This window comes from Peromyscus maniculatus, chromosome 23, assembly GCF_049852395.1.
Source record: "Peromyscus maniculatus bairdii isolate BWxNUB_F1_BW_parent chromosome 23, HU_Pman_BW_mat_3.1, whole genome shotgun sequence".
Taxonomy (NCBI): Eukaryota; Metazoa; Chordata; class Mammalia; order Rodentia; family Cricetidae; genus Peromyscus; species Peromyscus maniculatus.
The window spans coordinates 63,107,948-63,133,098 of record NC_134874.1 but is presented as its reverse complement, the minus strand read 5'-3'; the positions used below and the strand labels follow the sequence as shown (position 1 = coordinate 63,133,098).

General features: G+C 41.9%; 2 protein-coding genes across 2 annotated transcripts in view; one reads left to right on the top strand and one right to left on the bottom strand.

Moving 5' to 3' along the window:
* The window catches only part of LOC121826500 (vomeronasal type-2 receptor 116-like), a 182,257-nt gene that overhangs the window by 81,256 nt on the left and 75,850 nt on the right, over nt 1-25,151 (top strand). The window contains exons 3-4 of the mRNA XM_076560910.1: nt 7,116-7,238; nt 9,557-9,738. The gene's annotated coding sequence lies outside the window, so the exon portion shown is untranslated. The remainder of the gene's footprint in view (nt 1-7,115; nt 7,239-9,556; nt 9,739-25,151) is intronic.
* On the bottom strand, nt 1,610-24,539 carry LOC121826271 (disks large homolog 5-like). The gene is made up of 7 exons (XM_076560917.1): nt 22,666-24,539; nt 22,227-22,386; nt 19,275-19,458; nt 14,892-15,007; nt 6,544-6,662; nt 5,679-5,790; nt 1,610-3,764 (listed from the first exon to the last, which is right to left on the bottom strand). The coding sequence occupies exons 1-5, from the start codon at nt 22,721-22,723 to the stop codon at nt 6,629-6,631; spliced, it is 552 nt and encodes a 183-aa protein (XP_076417032.1). The 5' UTR covers nt 22,724-24,539; the 3' UTR covers nt 1,610-3,764; nt 5,679-5,790; nt 6,544-6,628.

Genomic DNA, 25,151 nt, shown 5'->3' with positions numbered 1-25,151 from the left:
TAGCTGTTGCTTCCACATCTCAGCCTTATAGGCACCCCTCTTGTCTGTCTCCAGGGAGAAAGGCTCAGCTTGAATCACATTCTTTACCTTTTTCTCTGGCAAGTTAATGGTGTCAAAATGGGGCACAGGAAGGGCCTTGAACTTGGATACCTCCCCTTTCTGCATTTCTTTTATTTTCTTCTCCTTCTGGAGCAAGTGGCTCTCTTTGTCCCGGGTATCAAAGGAGAAAGGGCCACCTCCATCTTTCTTGCTTCTGGAGGTAGGGCTTATAAGGCACCCCATTATGTGGCCCATTTCGAGCTCTTTTTTATCCTATACCTCTAAGTGGAACTTTTAACCATGTATGATTTTTCTATTGCTATATTTTCTTTTATAAAGTATTTGTAAACAAGTCTCATCACACAATATTTGAGAAATCCCTTGTATTAATGTTAACACCTTCCTCAGAAATGTAGTTAAGTACCAGGAAACTGCTAAAATTCCAGTGAGAAATGGTTTTCCAAATTTTTTAATAATTTATAGTTAATATTTTATTTATTTTCTCATTTATTTTTGAGTGATGGTTTTATTATGTAGTCCTGGCTAGCCAGGAACATGTTATATATGTCACACTGTACTCAAACTCACAGAGATTCTCCTGTCTCTGTTTCCTGAGTGCTAGTATTAAAGTAAAGGCATGTACCCCCAACCCTGGATGGAATTCATTTACCAAAATATCAATTTTCAATAAAAATTTAATTTAACAACTATCTATCCAGTTGTTGATTGTTTTCCTTAAATACCAACTCCTTCTCAGCACACACTCAACAGGAACCAGATCAAAGAGTGGGGAGCAGAGGCATGGGCTAATATGTCAGATTTTCTTTTAAAACCACCTACCTATGTGAAAATTTGATTCAGTGTGTTGTGCCCCGATAAAGACCACCACAGAGCCAATATCTGACGAAAGCACATGGATTTGTTAATAACAAAACAAACCCAGGCTTTGTCCAAGCCAACACTTAACACAGCGGGTGGAGCAGGATGACCCCGAGCACTCACTCCAAGGAGTCTTCTCTAGGAAAGATTTATGTGCAGAGAGTCACATATCTCTGGATTGGATGAAGGGGTTAGGGGTGAGGTAGTTCTTTGAAGTTACTGGCTGAACTATAAGGTAACTATGAGCTTACTGATGGCTAACAGGATGCAGGGTATCTACAGAGATGTAAATTTTACTTCCTATGTCCTGTTTTTGCTGAGCCCAGGATATATACATTCAGAATTATAGTTTCTGTCCTATTTTCCCATAAGTCAATCTCTGGTCTGCTCTAAAACTGCTGTTCAGCAAATACCTTTAGAGGAGGTGGTGAGAGAGCATCTCTCAAGAGGGTCCTGATTTTTCCCTTTCAGTAGTAGTGTGTATTGTAATTCCAACAGCAAAAAAAAAAAAAAAAATACAAGGCCATAGCAAATAGATTGGGTAGAAAATTCTGTTGAGGAAAAATTCTTTTAGTGTCCCATAATTTAACTTTGAAAATATATAGATTTAAAGCATTCAATTGATAATAGTACCTCATTCAATTTTACATTAAATTATAAATAGAAATAAGAAAACAACACTTATCTCTTTAACGTATGCATTCTCATTTTATTAACAAATTTAAAAAAATATCATTCATATTGAATTTAATAATTTTATATTTTTTAAAGCTGAAGGGCACTCACACTAAGACCAGTCTCAAGTTCATGATCCTCCTGCCTCAGCTTCCCAAGTTGGTAGCTTTGGAAATATGCACCACCATACCAAATAAAATGTATTTCTCAAACTAGATGGTCAGATCTATGTACTTGCATTTAAAGGTATGTGTAATTGGAGTTTATATAGCTGCTGCCAGGTTGCCCTCTCTAGAAGCAACTGCAGAGCTTAAAATGAAACATAGGTCTATTTTCTAGTTTCCTGTCTCAAACCTCATACCGGTGTCTTTCATAGGGTCCTACTGATATTGAGTGGAAGTTTGCACAAACAAATCTCTAGATAGATACTTTGATGAAGGTAGAACTTGCTGCCTCCTTTCAAAATTATCCCAACCACAAATCATTTCTCTATCTTGGCAACTGATTCAACAACACCTTTGTTGGGATTTTGCCGGGCTTCAGCTGCATGACCGCACATGAATAGTTCAGGAGCTACACAAGGGGTCTGGGGTCTTGTGTCTGAAATCATCAGTATGTGCTGGTGATTATGTATGCCTCATGAAATCTAACATGCATGGTGTAGCTCTGTAAGCTCATCTGTACCTTAGGGACCGGACACAGACTCCACCTCCTCTCGGTCTGTTCTGTTCTCTCTCTCCACCCCCCTCACTATCTTTCTCTCTCTCTCTTCATCCCCAGGCCTGGTTCTCTTGTCCACCACCCAACCCTCTTCCTCCTAATAAAGCTCTGATACTGATACTGGGGTTTGTCATGGCCATGACCTTTCCTCACAGTCACCAGCACAGATTATCATTATTACAACCTTCAGAACTAAAAGTGACCCTGATGGAAGACAGAGGAAGCACAACTTGAGAAACCTCACAGTAAGACTAAAATAAAATCTGTTTTCCTGGACACAAACTGTTTTCCTCTTTTTACTTCTACATGACAGTTGTTATCTTTAAAATGATAAAAATCACTCAAACATATGCTTTTGACTTTTCTCAGCCATGAGCCACTAAGCCATTTTACATGCCAAATGTTTACCAAACCACGTGGGCAGGTGAAGGATAAGGGTGCAGTCCCGCATATGCAAGCTCCTTTTCCATACTGAGTCACAGGAACACCAAACTGATAACCTGATACAAAATCAACATTGTTAGGTTCTGCTTCCTCACTGGGATAAACACAGCCAGTTCTGTGCAATAGAAGTCAGCTCTAATCTAGCTGTCTGTGGAATTGACTTGATTAGGTTCCATACAAGCAGCTGTGTGATTTTGAGAAAGAGACTATCTGGTTGTCATTTTAATTTTCTCCTTTTTGCAATAAAGCAGCGCTATCTGGTGGCCTCCCAGAGGGTAAGAGGATGTGAGGCTAGGTCAGGTAAGATGAGGCAAGGTGAGACAAAACAAGAACTATGGGATGGTAGGTGTGCAGCTCTGGCCACAAGGCCTCCCTCTGTAACTGATGAGCAGACCATGAAAACCTGAGTTTCCCACTTGTCCTGTGCTGATCTGGAATTCTGTGATGTACAGACCCCAGTTTTGAGAGGCTCCACAATATCTGTCCCTTTGAGACACTGCAGACCTTTCCCACCAAAGCCACATCCCACTAGAAAATGCCAGCCTCCAAATAGAGCCACATGCCACACATCCAATCATAAATGGCATGTGAGGCTTACGCCCGCCCCTGAAGCCCACTGGCCCAATGAGCATCCGGGCAGAGACTCTAAACCTCCCCCATTCCACCTTGGTCTTCTTGCCTGGGACATTGAGCATGCTCAGACTTGAGGTCGTTAAGGAAATGCTGAGGAGCTGCTGAACCATTCTGGAGGAGGTCTGTGGAGTTCATCTGATGAGGGCAGTCCCAGGCCAGGGTGGCCAGGCTCAGGGTCTCCTCAGTGTCTGGACTTCCTCACAGCCCCGGTTCTGGGGAGGCTGAGGTGAAGACAAACCTGCCTTCTTGACAGCAGTCTCCTCTTAGACCAGGTCTAGTGAGGCTGTCTTCTCAGAGCCTGGAGATTCCTCACAGCTCAGTTCTCATGAGGCTGAGATGCCCTCAGTGAAGATCCAGGATGGCAGGATGCAGTTCTGAAAAAAATTATAGACTTTCATCCAGATTATTATGGGCTTAACATTTTCTGTATTTCTTTACTTCGTCTTAGTACCTGTGGGATATCTCCTTTCTCATTCCTTATGTGAGTAACTTTAATAATTGCTTTAATAATAACTTTAATAATCTTTCATTTTTCTTTGCTAGTGTGCCTAGAGATTTATCAGTGTTGTGTGTGTATATATATGTGTGTGTGTGTGTGTGTGTATATATATATATACATATATATATATATATATATATATATATATATAAAATTTGGTTATAATTTAAATTTTTCTTATTACCAAATCTTGTCATATGGATATATCAGGAGTTAAATGGAATTTTCTATTCCAAATACAACATCTTGAAGCCTTGTTATATAGGAACTTCTGTCCCTATGTCAAAATTGCACTTAATTATTCAATATGTTCATGTTTTTAGAAAGTTTAAAACCTCATTCATTTGACAGCTTCTTATTGTTTAGTTCATATAAACAAATGGTAGAAAGTGAAAGTCGATTTTTTATGTATGCATTGTATTTTTTATTTATTCTTTGGGAATTTCATACCGTATACTCTAATCCCACTCCTCTCCCAGACCCTCCATATCTGCCCCTACATCTTTTAGAGTCCTGCCAAAAAGGAAAACAAAACAGGAATAAAAATAAGATAAAAATAAACAATAATAACAAAGAAGAAGAAGAAAACAGTAAAGCACTTTACTCCTTGAGCCCCAGTCTTTCCCAACTCTCCATCACCTCTCCATCACCTCTCCATAACCTCTCCATCATCTCTCCATCATTAGTGGCATTGGGAGCTGCTGTGTATCATGCAAGTCTAGTATTGATGTTGTACCGAAGCCACGGGCCTTGAACCCGACCAACATCTGCTACACAACGAACATTTGCAAATGAAGCTGTTGGACTTTCCCTCCTTTTGTTCTGTCGACTCCCATCTCCAATTTCAATTGTGGATTTGTCAGTTTCCATCCACTTTCTCATCCAGGTTGGAGGATTTGTAGTTAAATACTTTTCAAGTGGATTGTTCTGTCTACCTAAGAAATTAATCCCTTTTCACCACACACATGTATAATATTGTGTTATTAAGAATAGATACTTTCCCTAGTAAAACTTACTGTTCAGCAGTTTACTTTGGTAGAAGCATGGGTACTAGGGCGTTTTAAAGCATTCTGCCTTTTCCTGTCTCATTACTCTAACACTCTGCCTATACATTTGTTTTCTATTCATCATAGAGTGAAATCCTGTGTGGTTGTTTATCTTTTCTGGTGATTTCTCCCATCTAGAACTTTATGTTTAATGCAGTTACATGGTTAGTTTGAGTCTTCTCTCTTGATTGTTTTAAGTTCACTGTTTCTGTCCAAAATGTCTCTTGTGTCTGGTTTTGGGTTCAGTATATCATTCTATTTATCCCCTCACCTAGCTTGTTATTTAGACATCTTTTAAAAAATTAATAGCTGCTTTTCAGGCACTGAAGGCCTGAGAGCTAATAAACTCAGAGCTCCTTCCTTGTTAAAAACACCAGAAAGCTACCAGACCTCTGGAGCTCATCCATTGTGTGTTATATCAGCTGAGCCAAATAATAATTCATATTTTACTGATTATTTGTGCCAAAATTTCTATTTTTTGTTATGGTAAAATTCAAGACTTTTGTAAACCTCTCTTAATTAAATACACATGATGAATGACAATATGGTGATGGAAAACTGTACCTTTTAGTGACTAAACCTAATGAAATGCTAAGAAATCCCTTATAAAGTTTAAATTTTATGCTGATTTATTTGTATTAACTCTGTACAACTCAGGTGTCTTGCATGATCCAATTATTTTATATTTCCCTGGCATTATCTTTTTATGGTTCTGGGTTCCAGAATGACCTTATAGTACTTACATTCTGTTTGGTCACAATCCTCTTTTTTTACAACTGAGAGTAGGAGAATGAACTGACATCATGTACTGCATGGGTGCAAACCTCTCTGCCTCCATGGGTCCATAAAAATAAACTGAAAAATTATGAAACAATGATTAGAAAATTGTACATATGTGTTTAGACATGTAGGTATGTACACATGAGTGCAGTTCCCACAGAGATGAGAAGAGGCTCCAGATTCCCTGGAACTAGAGATATTGGTGTTTGATTATGGGTCACTGTGATGGGTGATGGGAACTGAACTCAAGTCCTTTGAACGAGTACAGCGTGCATTTTTCTGTTAGGCCAACTCTAGTCCCAACATTCAAAACCTTAAGAGAAGTTTGGAAGATAGTAAAAATGTAGTCATTATGTTTAGTTGTATAAAAATATATGAGCCCTTGTGCAAATAAGTAATTCTTTTTCTGTTTTGTTACTTCTGAAATTAATCTTATAATTCTGTATATTTTAATTATAAAAAATAAGTCATTTGTTTCTGTACACCACCTTGTTTCCAAGTTATACTTTCTCCTTTTAAATATTTCCCCTCACACTTCATCAAAAATTTTTAACCCCTTTTTCCTATTTTTCTAGATTCCATTTTTGAGAGAAGATATGTGTTAATTGTTTTTGGAGAGTTGTCTCTTACTCAACTTGATATATAGTTGGAACAATTTTCTTCAGAATTATGCAACTTTTTTCTATAAATTTTATTTTGAATTATCTTGCATTATTTATACATATTGTGTTGTTTTTAGTCATTCATATAATGGTGGTTATCTGAGCTCATTCCCTGAATCATCTATTGCAGGTAGTACAGTGATAAAAAAATTACACACAAACTTACCTTACATATGTAGTGATTCAGTGTCATTCATTTCAATTAGTGTGCATACCCGGAGTGGTACAGCAGGCATGTCTATGTTAAATTTTCATTCATAACCATCGTTACAGGGTCCACAGTACCTGGAATGTTTTAGTTTACAATGAACATAGCATATATGTTCTTGTTCCACTTCCTTTGCAGCACTTAAAAAATAGATTTGGTGAAAAATGTAATAATTTTAAAGACACTTAAAGTTGGAATTATGGGGCAATCAGAATATTATTTTACTAATGTGACAAATGGGTCTGGGGCCCAAGAAAATGACCACAGATTCTATAGTATTTGAGCCAGGCTGTAAGTCCTGCTGACAATTTATTCTATTGAAATGGTTGCCATGCATTGTTCTGAGTGGTCAGAGCTGGTCCTCATATTACTGCATGGCTGGTGACCTCAAAGTGGTCCTTTTGGTAAGGAGAATGTACTTGTGAGTACCTAGTTTAACTTTGCACCCATATTTGTAGTTCATATATTTGTTGGCATGTGAGTTACTGTCTCATATATGCTGATTGTGAAAAATTGTTTTCATCATGCAGAAAATGAAACTCTGCTCTCTATCTTCTACCATACACAAGCTCTGCACCAAATGTGCCATAGACCAGATACCCTGAAAATGCCAAAGGACACAGTAGAGAAAATACTCCCACTGCTAAGCACAGGTAAGGATTTTCTGAATAGGACTCTTGTCCAATAGTAAATGAGACCAAAAATCAACAAATAGGATCTCATGAAATTAAGACTTTTTATTTCAGCATAAGAAAATATAATTTAAGTGGTAGCATACAGAATATAAGAAAGTTACTGGTGTAATAGTGGCATGAGCATTATTGCGTAATTGACTTCCTTCTGATCTGGTGAGGCCTGCTCTATAGGAAGGAATTAGTACCTGCTTCTGTGTACCTGGTCAAAAGACACTGGCTTGACAGGTCATAGCCCTTTAGATGCTGCTGCTATTATTACTTAGTGTAGTAGCAACTGCTTTGTAAATATTTTTGTTTTACACATAGATCTCTTCAGCTCTCAGTCTTGGCCAGAGGTTCTCTTTCTGTGGTTTGCAGCAGCAAATGCACAGCCTCATAACTTCAAAATGTTGAAATGACCATGAATGCTCATTCCTAAATGGGACCTGTAGATCAACCACTTCCCCTAGGATAGGACCCATCCTGGAAGTGGGTCCTGAATGTCCTGACTGAGCATGAGGGAACTGCTGTGACATGCTGTCCTTTGGACATAACATAGCCATTCCTCACTCACAAAAGCTGTGATCACCTGAAGCTTCAGGTGACCATGTTCAGGACTGACTGAACACACCTATCTGTCCTGGACCAGACAGCAGGAAGAGGCAACCTGCTGGTGGAAGACAAAGCCTACTGAGCCTCTGTCTTAGCACAGAAAATAAAAAGGAAGCTAGAAGTTGGCCTTATATATTACTTATCAGTTCCCCTTTCTTTATCTGTCTGCCTCCCAGGGAAGACTGTGATTCCTATTCCCTCAAATGAATGAGTTTACTGAGGTTAATACTGTAGTATAGGTATGGTATTCCTTATAGGAATATGAATAACGCTAATGTGTGGCATCACAAAGGCTCAGAGAATGGGTGACTCATGAGGACTAGAACTCTGAATGTGGCTGCATGACTTGTTTTCAGCTGAATGGGACAGAGGGTCTCATTTCTTCATTTCTCCTTAGTTATCACCCATTTAACCTTGGAAGTGGAAGGGCCTTGTTAATCCTGTAAGTTTCAGCTTTCCCAGCCATGGTTTAATTGCTGGATAGTATGAACCTCTTCTCTTTTCATAGAACTTTCTGAGACTTAAGGGAATAGTCCAGGGAAGAGTACACCAGTTGGATACTCAATATCAAATGGTCATTACTGAAAACATATATGCTAGCTATACAGAATGATTGGTTTACATTTAGGAAATATAACTATATATATATATATATATATATATATATATATATATATATATATATATGTATGTATGTATAAGCATGTAGCAACAATTAATGAAAATAGAGTTCATTAATTAGAAATGGAGCAAGGAAGAGTATTGGGAGGGTTTGAAGGATGAAAGAGAAGAGAAAGTAATGTAATTATAATCTCAAAAATAATATAAAAGTATTTCATGTCATAAAAAGGAAAATTGTTACACAACACTTCACCTTTTCCTTAAAATGTTAGTTGTTTCTACAAGTTCACATTCTCCCAGGGAGCTCTGCAAAGGCACTAATGGCAAACACCAGTCCTGAAGTCCCTGGTGAATCAACCATTTTATGTTTGACCTCTTTTGTAAGCACAGCCCAGTGCTGCGTCATGCCCAGGGAATTGGCTGTAAAGCACTGCTTCTCTCACATGTATTTTATCAGGAAAACCCCATCCTTCCTTCATCATCTTCCAGTCTGTGTGAGACCTCTGCCTGTGATAACCAAGCACCCTCAATGCTTCCTGTGAGCCATTCCATCAGGAATAATATCTCTCAGATTTCATTAGATTACATAGCCTGTATTTCAAGGAGGTGTAAGTAAGTGCATGACCTACTTTCCCACTTCTGTAGCACTCACATTGAGTTCATCTTTTCTCAACTTCCCACCAATCATCCTGTCCTACTACAGAAGCTCACTGCTGAGAAGAGGAAGGTCATTGGGGAAGGGACAGACTCAGTCCTTATGTATATGTTTCAAATACTGGTCTATCATTTCTGAGACTCAGTTCATCATCAAGAGACTCTCATTTTGAAGCTTTTATTGTGACATCTGCAGTACCTGGGTTTGGGGAACAGAGCTGTTTGAAATTTTGCCCTCCAGTCTGTCCCTTCAACATCATTAAACACACCTTGAAGTGGAATTGACCAGAAAGCAGAAAGCCATGAGGATTTCCCTACCTCTTCTCATCATGGTAGTTGATGGAGGGTTGGCCTCAATAAAACCAGCTATCTAATCACAGAACTTAAAATAATTGTTCTGTCTAAAACAGCAGAATCTGGAAGAAGAGAAGTTATACAGTTGCCCAGCAGGGATACCTATTTGCTGTCTCAGCCTGGATGCCTGGATAACAGTTGCAGTAGGAACAGCCCACCTGCAAGTCTTCCTGTCAGCATCATCATTGGATCCTGGGCACCCAGAGTTTCCTGCTCTTCACCAAGTTCTGGATTGCCAGTAAGCATAGTTAGACTTACTTGATGGGGGTGATTTACTATAATCTGAATGTGCAGTGGAAGAGGAAGGAGAAACTGAAAACTTCCATGTGCTTGGTGTCAAATGGTATCTGAGGGACTTAACATGTGACATAGATTGTAGATCTCCATCTAAGAAAGATGTTGAAACATCTACACATTGTTAGTAACATCTTAGGCAACATCAGTGCTCTAGAAGCATGGAAGTTCCATGCACAGAGTGAACCATGATCAAGCATGCCCCACCCCACTGTAAAAGTGCAACTAGCCAATTGTAAAGGATGAAGGCACCATCAGTGTTGTGCCACAATACACACATGCTTGTTTCCATATAACACACAAAATATGTGCCCACATTCATACATTTAAAAACATGTATGTGTCTACACCTTTGCATGCACACACACACACTCAGAATTATCCTTTGAAATTAAATTAGATGTATAATAAATTGGCATAACAAGAAATGAAAAAGAAACAAACAACCTTTGTGACATTGGTATGCATGTGTATGGTATGCATGTTGTATGCAGAACTATGAGTATAGTTATATGCATATTTTTATAAGTATCTATATGATATACCAAATATGTACAACCATATCTAACTTTATATACATGCATATATCAATATAAAGATAAACTCTAATCCTAACTTCCAGACACTAGCCAAGGAGGCAGCAGAACTTTCTGAGTGGCTGGCTTGATATGTTTGCTCTTTCCTGCCTTCAACTCTGAGTGCCTGTTATGTTTATTAACAGTATCATTCATTTGAAACAAAATTCTGCACAAATTTTTCACAATGCCCTTTAATATTAAAATATTCTTTAACTTTCAGAACCACAAGAAAACACTCTAAGGCAAAAAGCCACGAGTCGATCATAAAAAGTACCATGGAAGGGCCAATGAGATGGCTAGTTTGGTGGAAAGAAAACGCTTACTCTTCCTAATTTGTTTATTGACCTCCATATGAACAGAATGACAAAATGGCATGGCATATATTGTATGTTCTTTCTCTCTCTATCATGTGTATGTATTTATTTCCTCATCTCTACATAGTAAATAGATAGATGTTATTATTTTAAATACGAATTAGAAAGTATCTATTCACTCATCATATGAATTACTTAGTTTTTAAAAATAATGAAAAAATCTCATGCAGCTCACAACTGTTTGTAACTCCAGGAATAGAGGTTTTGACACCCTCACACAGGCATACATGAAGGCAAAACACCAATGCACATGAAATAATGAATAAACAATTAAATATTTGTAGGAGCTAGTGGGGTAAGATGCCCCAAAAGCATCCCACAGAACTAAATAACCTAGGCTCATAGTGCCTCAGAGACTGAACCACCAACCAGGGAGCATGCATGAGACTGACCTGTGTCCTCTGCATATAGTTTACAGTTGTATAACTTGATCTTCTTGTGAGACTCCTAACAGTGGGAGCAGGGCTTGTCTCTAATGCCTGCTTTTGGGACCCATTCCTCCTACTGAATTGCTATGTCCTGCTTTAATGTAAGAAGTCATGCCTAGTCTCACCACAACTTGATATAATATGACAGACATATATGCACAGGAGGCCTGCCCATTTCTGAAGAGAAAAAAGAGAAGGAGGAATGGATGGAGAGCAGGAAGAGTAGACATTGGGGGAAGGACTGAGAGGAGAGGATGGAGGGGAAATTTTGGTTAGGATGTAAAAACAAAAATAAATAAATAAAACCAAATTTATTCCAAAAGAGGGAGAATATTGATGGTTATCATATTTAAATTTGAGATACTAAAAGAATGTCCCTCCAGGGACATTGCCACTTATTCTAACTTTATAAAATGTGTTTGCAGTTGTACAGGGATTGCTGGGGATGACTTTCTGTATGCTGTGAATGTGTTGCTCTGAGTGATTGATAAAAAAAAAAAACATACTAGTTGGACAATAGCCAGGAAAGAAGTATAGTACAGGCAGGATAAGCAGAGAGGAGAATTTTGGGAGTGGAAGGCTGAGTCAGGAGAAGTAAGATGTAAAGTACCGGTAAACCACAAGCCACATGGCAACTTATAGATTAATAGAAATGGGTTAATTTAAGATATAAGAACTAGATGGCAAGAAGCCTGCCGCGGCCATACAGTTTATAAGTAATCTAAGTCTCTGTGTGTTTACTTGGGTCTGAGCTGCTGAAGGAGCTGGGTGGACACAGGGAACTCCAACTACAAGGGATAATTAAATCATGTTAGGTATAATTTGGGCTGGTCTAATACATAGTGTGTTCATGTTGTACTTGGAGTAATTATATATCTTGTTTAGGCAATATTAAGACCTGGTTATTGTTTTACATTTGGAAATTAATCATGACATCAAAGATATAATTGTGTGTCAAGTAGACAAGTGTGCAATTGTGAAAGCTATTTTTCTTTGTCAAATTTATTACATCTGAAATTCATTAAAACCCCAAAATGGAGGGGCATGCCTGTGAGGTATTTTTGCTTAATTTGAAGAGAGAAGATCCACATGTAATCCTGATCTTTGCATTAGAAAGACATTCCTTTAATCTGGATATTGATGGGGAAAGAAACACCTATATCTCAGATGTTTTGGGCCCCAAATCCCTACTTGTAATCTCACCCAGGCCTTGTGCTGGAAGCCCGTATAAAGAAATGGAAGAAGGGAGTTTTGCTCTTTAGCTGCTTGCTCTCACCTTGCTAGCAAGTCCATGCCTTCACTGGCATTGGAGCCAACTTCCTTGGGATTCCAGACTATTCAGCTGATGGGCTGAGACATCAAGCATAGTGGATTGAGCAACTCCTAGATTCAAGGACTTTGCCATTATAGCCAGCCAATGTTCAATTAGCTGGACCACAGCCTCTAAGTCATTCTAAAACATAGCCTTTTGTATATATAGAAATTCATTCTGTTACCCCATAAAACCCTGACCAATGCAACAGACAGGTATAGAACTTTTAGAGTTGTTTGGGCCTGACAATAGCTCTGAGACCCATGGCTGGGAAATCCTTGTGTAGCTCAAGATTCCTGGAACTTACTGAGATACATCAAAGCCTGTGAGTTCAGGGGTTACAGGAGTGTGAAACCTCACCTGCCTAAAGAAGAGTACAAGAGTGAAGTTTGAAATTGCATTTTATTCATAAAAATACATTCATTTTACTCAATGGGGGCTTTCAAAACAGCAGTCTTTATATATAATGTATAGCCTTAGCAAACTATTAAAACAATGACAAGAATATAAGAAATAACAAAAATTAACAAAACCTTAAACCAAAACGAAGAACACCAAAATCCAAAGCATAAATATCCCAACATATAAACAAAAAAAATAAGCAAATTTCAAGATCACTTGGAATTTCATTATGGGAGAGCAAATGAGGTGAGGAACTGTCTTATTCTCTGCAGTGAATTATCCTCAGCAAAACTTGCACATGACATGGCTTCAAGTCAGCTTGCACATGTCAGCTTCAGCACTGCACTGGAGAGAATCTTATGCTTTTGGGTGTGGTCTGTGTGGATGGCAGTGTGATGTTAACACAGGCTTCCTTGTCAGATTTTCCCATCACCTATAGAGCCAGCTTGTCAAAGCCCTTGATAGGAAGCTGACAGAAGAACTCTTGCTCACCCACATGTCCTCTTCATTTTGTTTTGCCCCTCACTGGGGCCACATGCTGATAAATGTCAGGGTTCTTAGTAATTTGTGTTGTGTCCTCTGAATCTCAGACTATTTGTGATACAACCTTTTCTCTGGGAATATTGAGCCAATGGATGTGGATTAGACTGTGGCTGGACTGCCTGATGGTAGGTTGATATTTGTCTCACTAGTGAGTTCACAGCTAAAAAGAGGTGGCATTTTCTGAGGAGGCCATGAACCTGGAGTGTGGAATATCATGCCTACAATGTGTCTCTGGCTTCTTCCAGCCTTCTCAGTTTTCTGAAGAGGTGCTGTTAGGAAAAATCAGCAAAGAAAATATTCAGAATCAGTTTTGCTGTGCCACTGTAAAGAAAAATCAGGGCCTATTTATCCCTAGTAAACAAAAGTTAAGGAAGAAAACACACCCCATGAATACCCTGGCTGCTGGGGATGGGGCTCAAAGGTGGCTTACTTGCCTGGAACATAGTGTTTCTGCACCAGCAGCTCCTTCTACAGTAGGCTGTCTTCCTGGACTGTGGTCTGCCCCAGTTCCTGCTAGAGGTTTTCAAACCTAGGGGGAGGAAGGCAGCTGGGGCACAAGCCTGGTGGGGACCTGCCATGTCAGCTTTTAAGCTCCCACCAGCTCTACTCAGCTAGACATTCAAGCATTGCCTTTCAAGTGAGTTCATTGCTTGCTTCCCTACGGGAAAAGGGTCAGAGAGCACCTGGGCAGGATTTTTTTCTCAGCTTTTAAAAACTGCTAGAAGTTGAACTGGTAAGTACATACTGTGCTGGATTAGAAAAAAAAAGAGCATATTTCTCCAACAGTCCAAAGACATCATTTTGGAGAAATATGAATATGTCAAGGTCTGAGGCACAGGTCAGGAAAGATATCCCTGGCCTTGAATGGATACAGGTGAATGTGACCCTCCTGGAAAACTCTATGCCTGCCCTCTAGTGGAGCCTACACAGCAATGCAAAGAAGGCTCTGGTTATTCCTACAGCTCAGAACCCTGCATGGGATTAACTTGTCAGCTCCTACTCTGTGTATGACCAGAGTAAATCTTCTCATGAGAAACTGATAAACACTGCAGAGAGCCTGCAGTCAGCAGGAGTGTGCTGTATGCAAATCTGCAAAGGGTGGACACTTCTCTCTAAACGTGATGTTCCTGATGGAAAAGATGCAGGGGACACACTTTCCTTCATGATCAATGATCCTCCTTTCCACGTTTCTGGCTGCCATGTGAATATTTGTGGGGAGATCTAATCTAAGAAATGAGATACTAGAGAATACAAGAGTTCTCAGAAAGGAAAAAGGGGACACAGTCCCCATAAGACCAAGGAGAGAGCATATTGCTTCCTGTTGACTGAGCCAGCAATGACACTCTGAGGCCCTGCCCGTGGCTGGCAGCTTTGCCAATTGACAAAACTCAAAGAGGACGGAGATCCAGGTACAGCGGACCCACTTGGATCCACCTGCTTCTGGAAGCCTGGGCTCCTACCTCATCTGGGACACAGTGAAGTGATGCTGCAGCTTTACTGCCAAGTCCCTTTGCCGGGTGAACAGCACCTTCTGCTTCAGCAGGGACTGAAGATTTTCCTCAAGTCTTTGATGTTCCTGTTCATTAGAAGATTGTGTTTTTAGGGGAGGTTGTCGTCACCATGTTCATAAACATGCATTCTCTCTCTCTCTCTCTCTCTCTCTCTCTCTCTCTCTCACACACACACACACACACACACACATGTATATGGATGCACACATTCAAGCACACTACATTCCATCCACACTTAGTTTCCCAGATAACTCTGTTTTTTTTTTTTTTTTGGTTTTTCGAGACAGGGTTTCTCTGTGTAGCTTTGCGCCTTTCCTGGAGCTCACTTGGTAGACCAGGCTGGCCTCGAACTCACAGAGATCCGCCTGGCTCTGCCTCCCAAGTGCTGGGATTAAAGGCGTGCGCCACCACCGCCCGGCAGATAACTCTTATGTAAGAAGAGATCACCTGGGATACTATGGAGAACAAAGTTACTTTTCATTAACCTACACCCTCTCTACCCATATTCCTGCTGGTGGCAGGAAACAGAGGATGCTCTGAGGACAGGGATGTGGAGAATATTGTGTACTTTTACTGGGTGTTGATATTTTTTCAGTTTATTTTTAGTTTATATGTGCAGATGTACAGCCTGCTTGTGTGTCTGTATAACATGTGCATGCCTGGTGACCTGGGAGAAGAACTCAGTGGGTAGATAAGTCAATGCAGTGCTTGCCTTGAAAACCTGTACACAGACAGGTGAACACCAGGGTTCCTTGATCTGTAATCTAAGCTCTCCTAGCAAGTTCCCCAGTCTGTGCATTGAAGGCTTAGTTCCCCAGCACAGGACTGTGGGAGCCCGTTCTTGGGTTCCTCGTGGCTTTACCCAGCAGGTCCGAATAGAGGATGATCAGGACCACAGGCCTGAGTGCTGGTGTCTGAGATGGTCTGCACTTGCCTGTGCTGGGGGAGGAGGTCTTTTTCTCCACCCCTTGGCATCTCTATAAAAACCCTGGGCCAGAGACAGTCAGGGCCCGTTGGAATAGGTTCCAGGCCCTCTCGAGGCTATCCTTTATTTTCTCTCTGTTTATCTCTGCAAGATTCTCTGCTATAAATCCTTCTATCTAATATTTCCTGCTGATCGCACTCAAGAAAACTCTGGGAAGCTGTGGGGGTGGTGGGTAAACGCCCCACAAAGGACCACTAGATGGCATTGGACCAGCCCCTTGCTCTCACTCAGTGCTTCCCAGTGCCTCCAAGGAGGGCACCTTCCTCCTAAAGAAGCTCTCTATACCACAGGTTGCCTCAATTTAGGCCCAAAAGAATGAGGTCAGAAAACTAGAAAATCTCTACAATCCTGAGTCTATAGTAACCTGTACTCCAAGTAAGTTGATTGTGTCAGGGATTTCTTTGAGGAACAGAAGGTTGACGAACTCACGGCCAAATGACTGCATATATCATTCCATACTTAACAATATGGACCACATTGTATGTTTGCACTCATCAGTAATGGGTATCTGAAGAGTTTGTAGTTGGACTGCTCTGATGAGTCCGGCTGTATCCCTGTTGTCCCCTATACTCTGTGGACAACACTTTCCATTCTGGAATCAATGTTCCACCTGAAGTCTATAGTTCCACTTTCTGAATAATTGCACATAGCTTCTCACAGGGCTGCACCATTTTACATTTCTCCCAACTCTCCATCAGGCTGAATTTAACTCAGGATGAAGAGGTTTGGAATAAAAGCAGTTTCTGAGTGCTACAGACACAACATGGAGTGGGTACTTGAGAGTATGGTGAGCCTAAGCGGTGCCCTAAGACAACCTCATCTCACACCTCAGCATAGCTATGGGACTTCTGCTGGGCTGGGATGCAGCCACAAGCACCTCTGCAGTTCAGAATTTCTCTGAGAATAAAGTTCAGGCCAGCTCCAAGGGCAAGGTTAGCTGAACCAAAGTTAGGCAAAGGTGAATGGAAAATGGCAGGAAGCGATGAGGACAAGAACAAAACATGATGCAGGGAAGTCATCAGTCACCAGCCTCCTTTCACCCAGAGCAGAGAGGGACGCAAACTTTTCCTGCCTTTCCTGCCTCTCAGTAGCCTCTCTCTCACCTTCATGGACCCCATTACTTTGTTCTTCTCCAGAGGATTTCTTCGCAGATAAATAATTCTGCCTCTACAAATACCTGAAAAACTTTTAGCTTGCATCAGTTATGTGGCCGTTCATTGTAGTTAGCTGTGTGGACATGCAGAAGGATGGGCAACTCCATCTGTTCTTTGACTGCGGTCAAGTGGTACTAACCAGATTAGGCACAGTACTTTCTCATTGAAATCCATCTCCATCATTCTTAAAGATGTTCCATTGTTCCATGAGAGAGTGAATATACCCACAGAGGCTCAAACACACATTCTCATTCCTCAAATATACACATAACAACAACAACAACAACAACAACAACAACACACACACACACACACACACACACACATACACACACACACACACACACACACCTTTCTTGAATCCAGAAAGGCAAGGTAGAATACTAGAATGTTGCAGCACCTTTTCTACTCCAGGGCGGGGGGGGGGAGGTAGTGGGTTCTTCCTGCTGTCTACAAGCCTCTTAGACCCAGCCAAGCTCTTCTGCCCTGGCCTGAACTTATTTCCCTTCCCAGGGAAGTTCTTATCACCAGACTCATTGATCGTACAGAGAAGTAACAACATGTACACAACTGAGTTGGACCACACAAGACCAAGTGCTGGGGGAAGAAGGCAGGACATGAAGCCTCCTGATAGATTTAAGTTGAACCATCATAGTCTCCTCACTAAACTTACCCTGACTCCTCCACAGAAGACATCGACAGCACCAGAGACTAGATGTCACCCATTGTTATTACCCAACAACTTTTGACCAGATTACAGTGCACATTATATGAAAACAGCCCCAGGCCAGTCAGTGGAAGGTTATTTAGGTCATCCACAGCACTTTTCTAAAATGCAGCACTCTATACAACTATGAGTTGGACTATGTCCTAAGAGTGAGCTCCAAATTATCAGGTTACATGTTGTGAAGCCAGTAGACAAAACAGACCTTTACTTTGCAAGTTACCTCTACGCTGTGAAAGAAAGGAAGTCTACTTTTTTTTAAAAGTAGCTACATTGTTTGATTTTTGTTATTTATTATAAGACGCATTAATTCCAAAGTAATAAAAATGTTTAAAAATTAAGAGAAACCAACAAGTCAATTCTCTTTCTGACCAAATGTACCACTTAGCAATGAAATGAGACAGAAAAAGACAGGATGCTCTACTGTGAGGAGACAGGAGATCCAAAGATCTGTGGCTATCCAGCTTAGCCAGAACAGAAAATTTCAGGTTCAGTGAGAGACTTGGACTGAAGAGCATAAGGGAGAAAGCAACAGAGGACACTCAATGTCATCATCAGACCTTCCAAAACACCCACAGATGTATATACACCCTCAGACAGGCATACTCACACACAGACAAACACTCCTCAAATCATAAGTGATCAGAATGCAGTTAAGGAGGACATCATACTGGATGAGGATGACATTGACAGTTGGTTTTAGAATCCTCACTCTAGCTGTTATAAGTGAGTCCCACAATTCTGAATCATTTTGGACTAAAATTGCCTGGGGAAGCATGCTGTGTCTCTGCAGGCTACATTGATGCAGTTGGCTTAAATCTGTTACCCTGACCCCCACCTGTCATAAGCCCTTGCCACATCCCTGGTCATCCAGTGAGCTTCTGAATGTAAGATCCAGGATGGGAGAACTGGCCAATGCCACTCACAGCAAACAGTACTGACAAGCTGTTAATTTAGTTTCTGTCACTGTGAACCAAGAGCTTGGCCAGGTAAAGAGAACACTATGGCAGTCTGAAAACAAAAGTTTAAAATGCCATATGGCACCCAATGATGTCTATGAGCCCCGGTCATTTGGCTTTTTCAAGGTGTGTTCCTCCTTCTATGCTGTGTCTGCCTTTGATCTCACATGACCCCTGCAAAACAAATGAGACCTAGACTTTTGACCTGATTCACTCAGATTTCTGTGGCTACCATCATAGCACGGCGCCTCCCATACTGATATACAGGTGAGTGGTATGTGATTGACCTGTCTCCCTCAATGGGCTGCGGCTTCCAGCAGAGCAGTAGGTTTTGCTTGCCTAAGAGATGAATTCCCAGAAATACATGTGAAGGATCACAGAATTGAACTATTGGATGGGATGGGTCAGTTGGGTAAGTGAGTAGATGGTTACATGTATGTATGTGCATGTGTGTGTATGTGTGTGTATGGTCAGACTGATGGCCAGGTTGGCCCTGCTGCTTCAACCTACCTGTAGCTGCCTTGTCCAGAGGTCATAGATCTTCTCATGGGCCTCCTCACAGAGCCTCTTTGCCTCCTCACAGGACTCTTGTAGCAAAATCTGCTCCCCCTGCAGCTTTTTCTTGTCCTCTAGCAAGATTCTCACTTTTTCCTTCAGCTGAGTCTGTTCACTCAGGTGCTGACTGTAGAGGGTGCTGAAATATCACAAGAAATGATGTGCTCCGATTCCATCTGCCACTCCTCCCTCCCAATACCATGATTCCTGCAAGTTCCCATGTCCCCATCCCCAACAGCCCTGTCCTAGAGCCCTCATTAGCCATGGCAGCATCACTCAGGTGCAGGCAACAGCCAGAGAATAGCCAAATTCCAGAAAGATTTACATTACTTCTGAAGACCCTGACAGCAAAAGGGATGCATGTACCCCTGAAGACTGGATCTACTGCCTCCCACACACATACCCTTGTACTTAACTGTTCACAGTATTGGGAAAACATGAGCGGGTAGAGGGAATCATGCTTTGAGGGGGACAGAAGATGCATCAGGAATTCATTCCATCCATGTGTCCCATAGAAACCAGCTCTGTAAGCTCCTGCCAGAGCCACAGAAACGATTCATGGTGCAAATTATGTTTTCTGTCTAGAAGTTCCAGAAGCTGACAGGCAAAAGTTGGGAGGGGCTGTCCGACTCTTAACACTTAGGAGAACTCAGTCTAGGAGGCACAAGTCCAAGAATGATAAGGCAGGCTGCTTGCTAAGAGGTAAACAGACTAGAACCACAGCCCTCACTTTGGTTTAAAGGTTGAGAAGGGAAGAAGATGCTGTGGGATGTCTTTCTGTATGCTGTGAATATGTATTGCTCCCATTGGTTAATAAATAACCTGCTTTGGCCTATGGAAAGCCAGGAAGTAGCTAGGCATGAAAGTCCAGGAGAGACAGAGAAGAAAGGCAGAGATGGAGGAGATGCCAGGTGCCACCCAAGGAGCAACATGCCAGCAGCCTGGCATTCAGCAGCGATGTGGGAAAACACAGATGAATAGAATTGGGTTAATTTAAGATGACAGAGCTATCTAGCCTGAAACTTAATCCATTGGCCATATAGTTTGTAAGTAATGTGATCCTCTGTGTGTTTATTTGGGCCATTTGTCTGCAGGAGGCAGGTGGGAGGATTCCTCCTGACAGTAGGGTCAGGCAGGACTGGAGAAACTTCAAACAAGAAGAAGTAGTCCTTAGCAAGTTCTGGAGTCCACCCAAGTCAGGTACTCACTGGTAGATTTTGGTCTTCTCACTCAGCTCTGTGCACTTGTACAAGGCCTCACTAATTTCCTTGGGTAATTTCTTCACATCTGACATATCCTTCTTATGCTCTGTGTTCTGCATCTCATTCTCCGAATTCAGCCTGTGATAGGGAATAGCCCCAGGAACAAAGAACCCTGTGAACATTGCCCTCAGGGACCCCATGAATTAAGGATGTATTTTGCACTACACTAGCCTACTGGATGTCACACCCTGAATCCTATGTACTGGGAACTCCTGATGTGCATTAGACTTGCTACCCTGCCCCAGGGCCAGGAAAGGCTGGGTGTCAACAGGGAGGGAGACAGGGCTACATGAGCTCCCTCAGTAGGCCTGGAAAGGTAGACTAGCTCTCTAAGAAGGTCTACCACCGTGGGCCTACCTAAAATCTGTGATGACATTTCCACTGGTGTGAGAACAGAAATGCTTTGTCCTTACTAGGATAACCAGAACTGATTATCAGTATTGCCATGCATGAGGCACTCCATGAGGATGGCTTTAAAAACTCCCAAGGGGATTCCAATGAGGCACCAGGGTTAGCACAAAGACTGAGAACAGTGGTGCTCAAATTGGAGCTCCCTGGTTTCAGCTCTCATATCACCTGAAATCTTTGAATCAGGCAAATCCTCAGGCCTACTATCAATATGGAACTCACAAGATCTGAAGGGACACACACACACACACACACACACACACACACACACACACTTTAGGGGAGCCTCTTAGAGACAGTACAGAACACACTGAGACCAAATCCTGAGCATAAAGAGATGCATTTTTCCAGCATGTCAAGCATAGCATTGGGAGTCAGCCTCTGGATCAGCAAAAGCAGACAACACGCAGCAGGGCTTTTACAGCAGTCGGATTTTAAAAAGAAAGACTAAGTCTGTGCTATGGTGAGTTGCTGAGATCTGATTGGACAGGTTGGCAAGTGTAGCTGAGTAATGAATTTTGATTGTTAGACTTTGGTGTTTAGTTTCAAGAATGAGTCAATGTCCACCAAAGGGAATGAACTTTGGGGACTAAATTAAGGAATGTAATCTAATGGTTTATCAAGGGAGATGGAGGTGAAAAGGGCAAAACCTGACACTACCATGTTTGTGATATTTGGGCCCTTAATAGTGCAATTCACATGCAAACAAACCCATACACAATTAAGATGTCAGAGAAATGCAGGTGGGTGGCATTGTCTCATAGTATAAGGAACAAGACCAGAGAGGAGCTGGGATGGATTCCAGGCCTTCTATTCACACACAGATGGAGCAAGAAGGATCACCAGGCCTTTCAATCTGCTCCCAGAGCAACAAGCAAAAATAAATATCTGGTCAAATACAGACACTAAGGTTAAAAGGTTAAATTCAGAGCACCCAGCATCTCTTACAAGCCAACACCTGTCAAGGCCTCTTGAGATGCTTCTTGTGATCTTACACCCTTCTGCCCCTCTCTGTGGATTGTGATTCAGGCCACAGGGTCTGGTTTTCATTAGGAGGAATCAGAACAGCCTGTGTCCCATCTCACTCCTACAGGCTTCAGTTCTGCCTCTCAGATGCATTCAGGAAAATTTGTTTGTGCAGGTCACCCTGCAGGTGCAGCTTCCAGTGACCCAAGGACTGCTGGAACTGACACAGTAGGATCAAGACAATCACCAGAGAATAGGACATGATGAATACCTGTTGTTCAACTCATTGTTGTAATGGGCCAGGAATTCACACAGTTCATTCCTGTCATTGGTCATCATCTGTAGCTGAAGTTTCAGTTTTTCCACCTGGTTCAACTGCTGCTCTTGCTCAGTGAGGAAGAAGGGTGTGGATGATGCATTCCTAGCAGTCCCTGTAGGTACATAAACACAAGTGAATTTGTACAGATGAATGGCATAAGCCAAGAAGATCATGTGGAGTCCCAAGAGGAGGCCTGAGGAAAAGGAAAAGCATGGAACCCAGTGAAGCCCTCAAAGATCAGAGCAGCTCTTCTTAAGCTGGGCCTCATAAGCCATGTGTCTGTCTCTAATCACTATGGCTACATATATGCCTCAGCCCCTACTACAGCCCCACTGGCCCTGAATAACATAAGCAAGGCCACCCATGTTGATTTGGAATTGTCATCTCATACCTGATGTGATGCAAGGAAGTCCAGGATTCCCTAGTGCTCTTCGCCTAACAGCCCTCATAACCTGTGTCCATGACTAAAAGGAACTGAATGTCTCAGACCTGGGTACATGGATGGAAACTTTCCCTCTTTGGTATTTACCAGACATAAAGTGCAACAACATCCCATTCTGATACCACATTAGTGGTTCTTTGCTTCCTGTTGCATTCTTTGCCACTCAGAATGAACTGAAGGAGGTCACAGCACAGCAGCTGAAGCCTTGACCATCCCTGGCCCTCTGCCACTGAACCATCAGAAATCCTTCACCTTGGATCTGTTCTTTAGGAACCCAGATAAGCAGCATAGGCCCATTGCTTCATGATTACAGCTACTGAACCCCATTACTAGAAAGTCCAGTTCTAGCCTCACCTCCTCCTTAGGAAACTAGGGCTCTCTCTGCCAATCAGTGTGATCAGTCTTGACAACATGTCAGTTGGAGAACAATATAAGCACTTAGTGAATGCCTCAAGGGCAGTTGGCATTGCCACAACACTGGTGGTTTCACAGAAGATGCCACAGGCTCTTCAGGATACAATAGAATTTCCAGAGAATGGACTGTTAGGGCCACTGCCAATGGTCATCACCTATCTGATAACAAGCTCTTCCCCGATTCACCAAAAGCCAAGCTGCCCTTTCTAGGAGCCTTTCCTGAGAAACATGGCAAGGCCTTCAGCACCTGCTCCTTCCAATGTGAGATCTCTCAGATTCATTAGAATCTAGTTCATTCTAATTCAATAGTTCATCATGTGTGGAGAGCTAGGGTCATTTCCAAACACTGCCCAGAAATGGTTCTTCTCATTCTTATAATTGCAAGCTAATAAGATGAGAAATTAAAGATGCTAAGTAATTAGCTCGGGATAATGGGGAAGGAAGACCAGTTCCATGAGATGAACAAGCACATTAGAGAAGATCCATGGGGCAGTTACAATGTATGGGAATGGTAGATGATTATGTGTGTCCTGTCAGAACAATGATAAGTCATATTGGAAATGATGGAACTTTTGCTAAAACCTTTACCATTTCAACCATCATGAAATTAGCAAAAGTGTTATCAACTACTGATAGGTATGACTGAAAAAAATTAAGGACTGGGCATCCCCAGGTGAGCCCTCAGTCACCAAGAACAAATGCTTACAAAAAGATTGATGTCCCAGTCTTGTACTCAATGTAGAGGAAAGAGGACTGGCTAGTGAGAGGGCAGGAACTCAGAAACCTTAGGGGTCACTGACATGTGGCTATACTTGGTGGCTCCTGCCCTGCCAGTGGTTGTTATTTAAAATGTGAGACTCTCTAGCTCTGACCAGGGGACTTTACTCTCCCTGCTATTAGTGACACACACCAAAAGAAATCCAGTGTGGGTGAAGTGCAGGACTGGAACTGAAATCTCTTTAGTCCCTCTGTGCTTCCTTCCCACTCAGAGTGAAAGCAGAGGGCCCTCAACAGGGCAGCTTCAAACTTGACCATCCCTGGCTCTCTGCCAAACTAAACATGGGAAATCCTCATCTCTGGGTCTGCTCTTGAAGTACTCAGAGGACCAGGATAGGCTCATTGCTTCTCAGAAACTCTCCCCTCCTGACCCCCACTCCTGAAAGGATCAGCTGAAGCCTTCTTCCTTCAGGAAGCTCCCTATCCCTTTTCCAGGAGTCACTGGGCTTTCCCCAGAACCATTTGTTTCTTGGTGTGTGACATGGAGACTGAAGGCCATCTTCCTTCTGCCTTCCTCTGATCTCCCTGTGCTCGCCATCCTGTCTCCCAAGAATCCTGTTCAGTCTAGTCAGCATGTCTGTAGGTGAAACACGAGACACTGCACCAATGCCCCAATGACAGTTGGTGTTGCCACAACACTGGTGACATCACATGGAATGCCAGGGCTCTCCAGTAGACAGTAGAATGTCTATGTGCTGATGTCACATGGTATAGCTATTTCATCCCTGCTACATACCTCACCCAAAAGTGACTTGAAACCAAGGTGCCATTTCCATGAGCCTCTGTTGTCACAATGGAAGCCTTTAGGTAGATCCTCCTTCCAAAGTCAGAAATCTAGTCCTCTGCTTCATTAGAAACTTTATCTAAGTGAAGTTGCATTTCATATATTTTCCTGCTTCCCAAAAATATTCTTTTTATATTCCCATACCTTAAACCATTACATTTTAGACCCATTGTAGCTAGAGTTTTCCTGCCTGGCCCACAGTCAGGACAAATCTTTATCACCCATCAGTCCCAAAGCCACTCAGACACAACCAAGTAAACACAGAGACATATTGCTTTCAAACTGTATGGCCGTGGCAGGCTTCTTGCTAACTGTTCTTACGGCTTGAATTAATCTGTTTCCACAAATCTATACCCTGCTACGCGGCTTGTGGCTTACAGGCATCTTTTCATGCTGCTTGTCATGGTGGTGGCTGGCAGTGACTTCTTCTGCCTTCCTGTTCTTTTATTTCTCCTCTCTG

Coding starts and splice junctions, on each gene's coding strand:
- LOC121826271 (XM_076560917.1), bottom strand. CDS start 22,723: ATGAGGGCTGTTAGGCGAAGAGCACTAGGGAATCCTGGACTTCCTTGC. Junction 19,459..22,226: donor AACAATGAGTTGAACAACAG/GTATTCATCATG, acceptor GTGATATTTCAG/CACCCTCTACAGTCAGCACC. Junction 15,008..19,274: donor TCTGGACAAGGCAGCTACAG/GTAGGTTGAAGC, acceptor TCTAATGAACAG/GAACATCAAAGACTTGAGGA.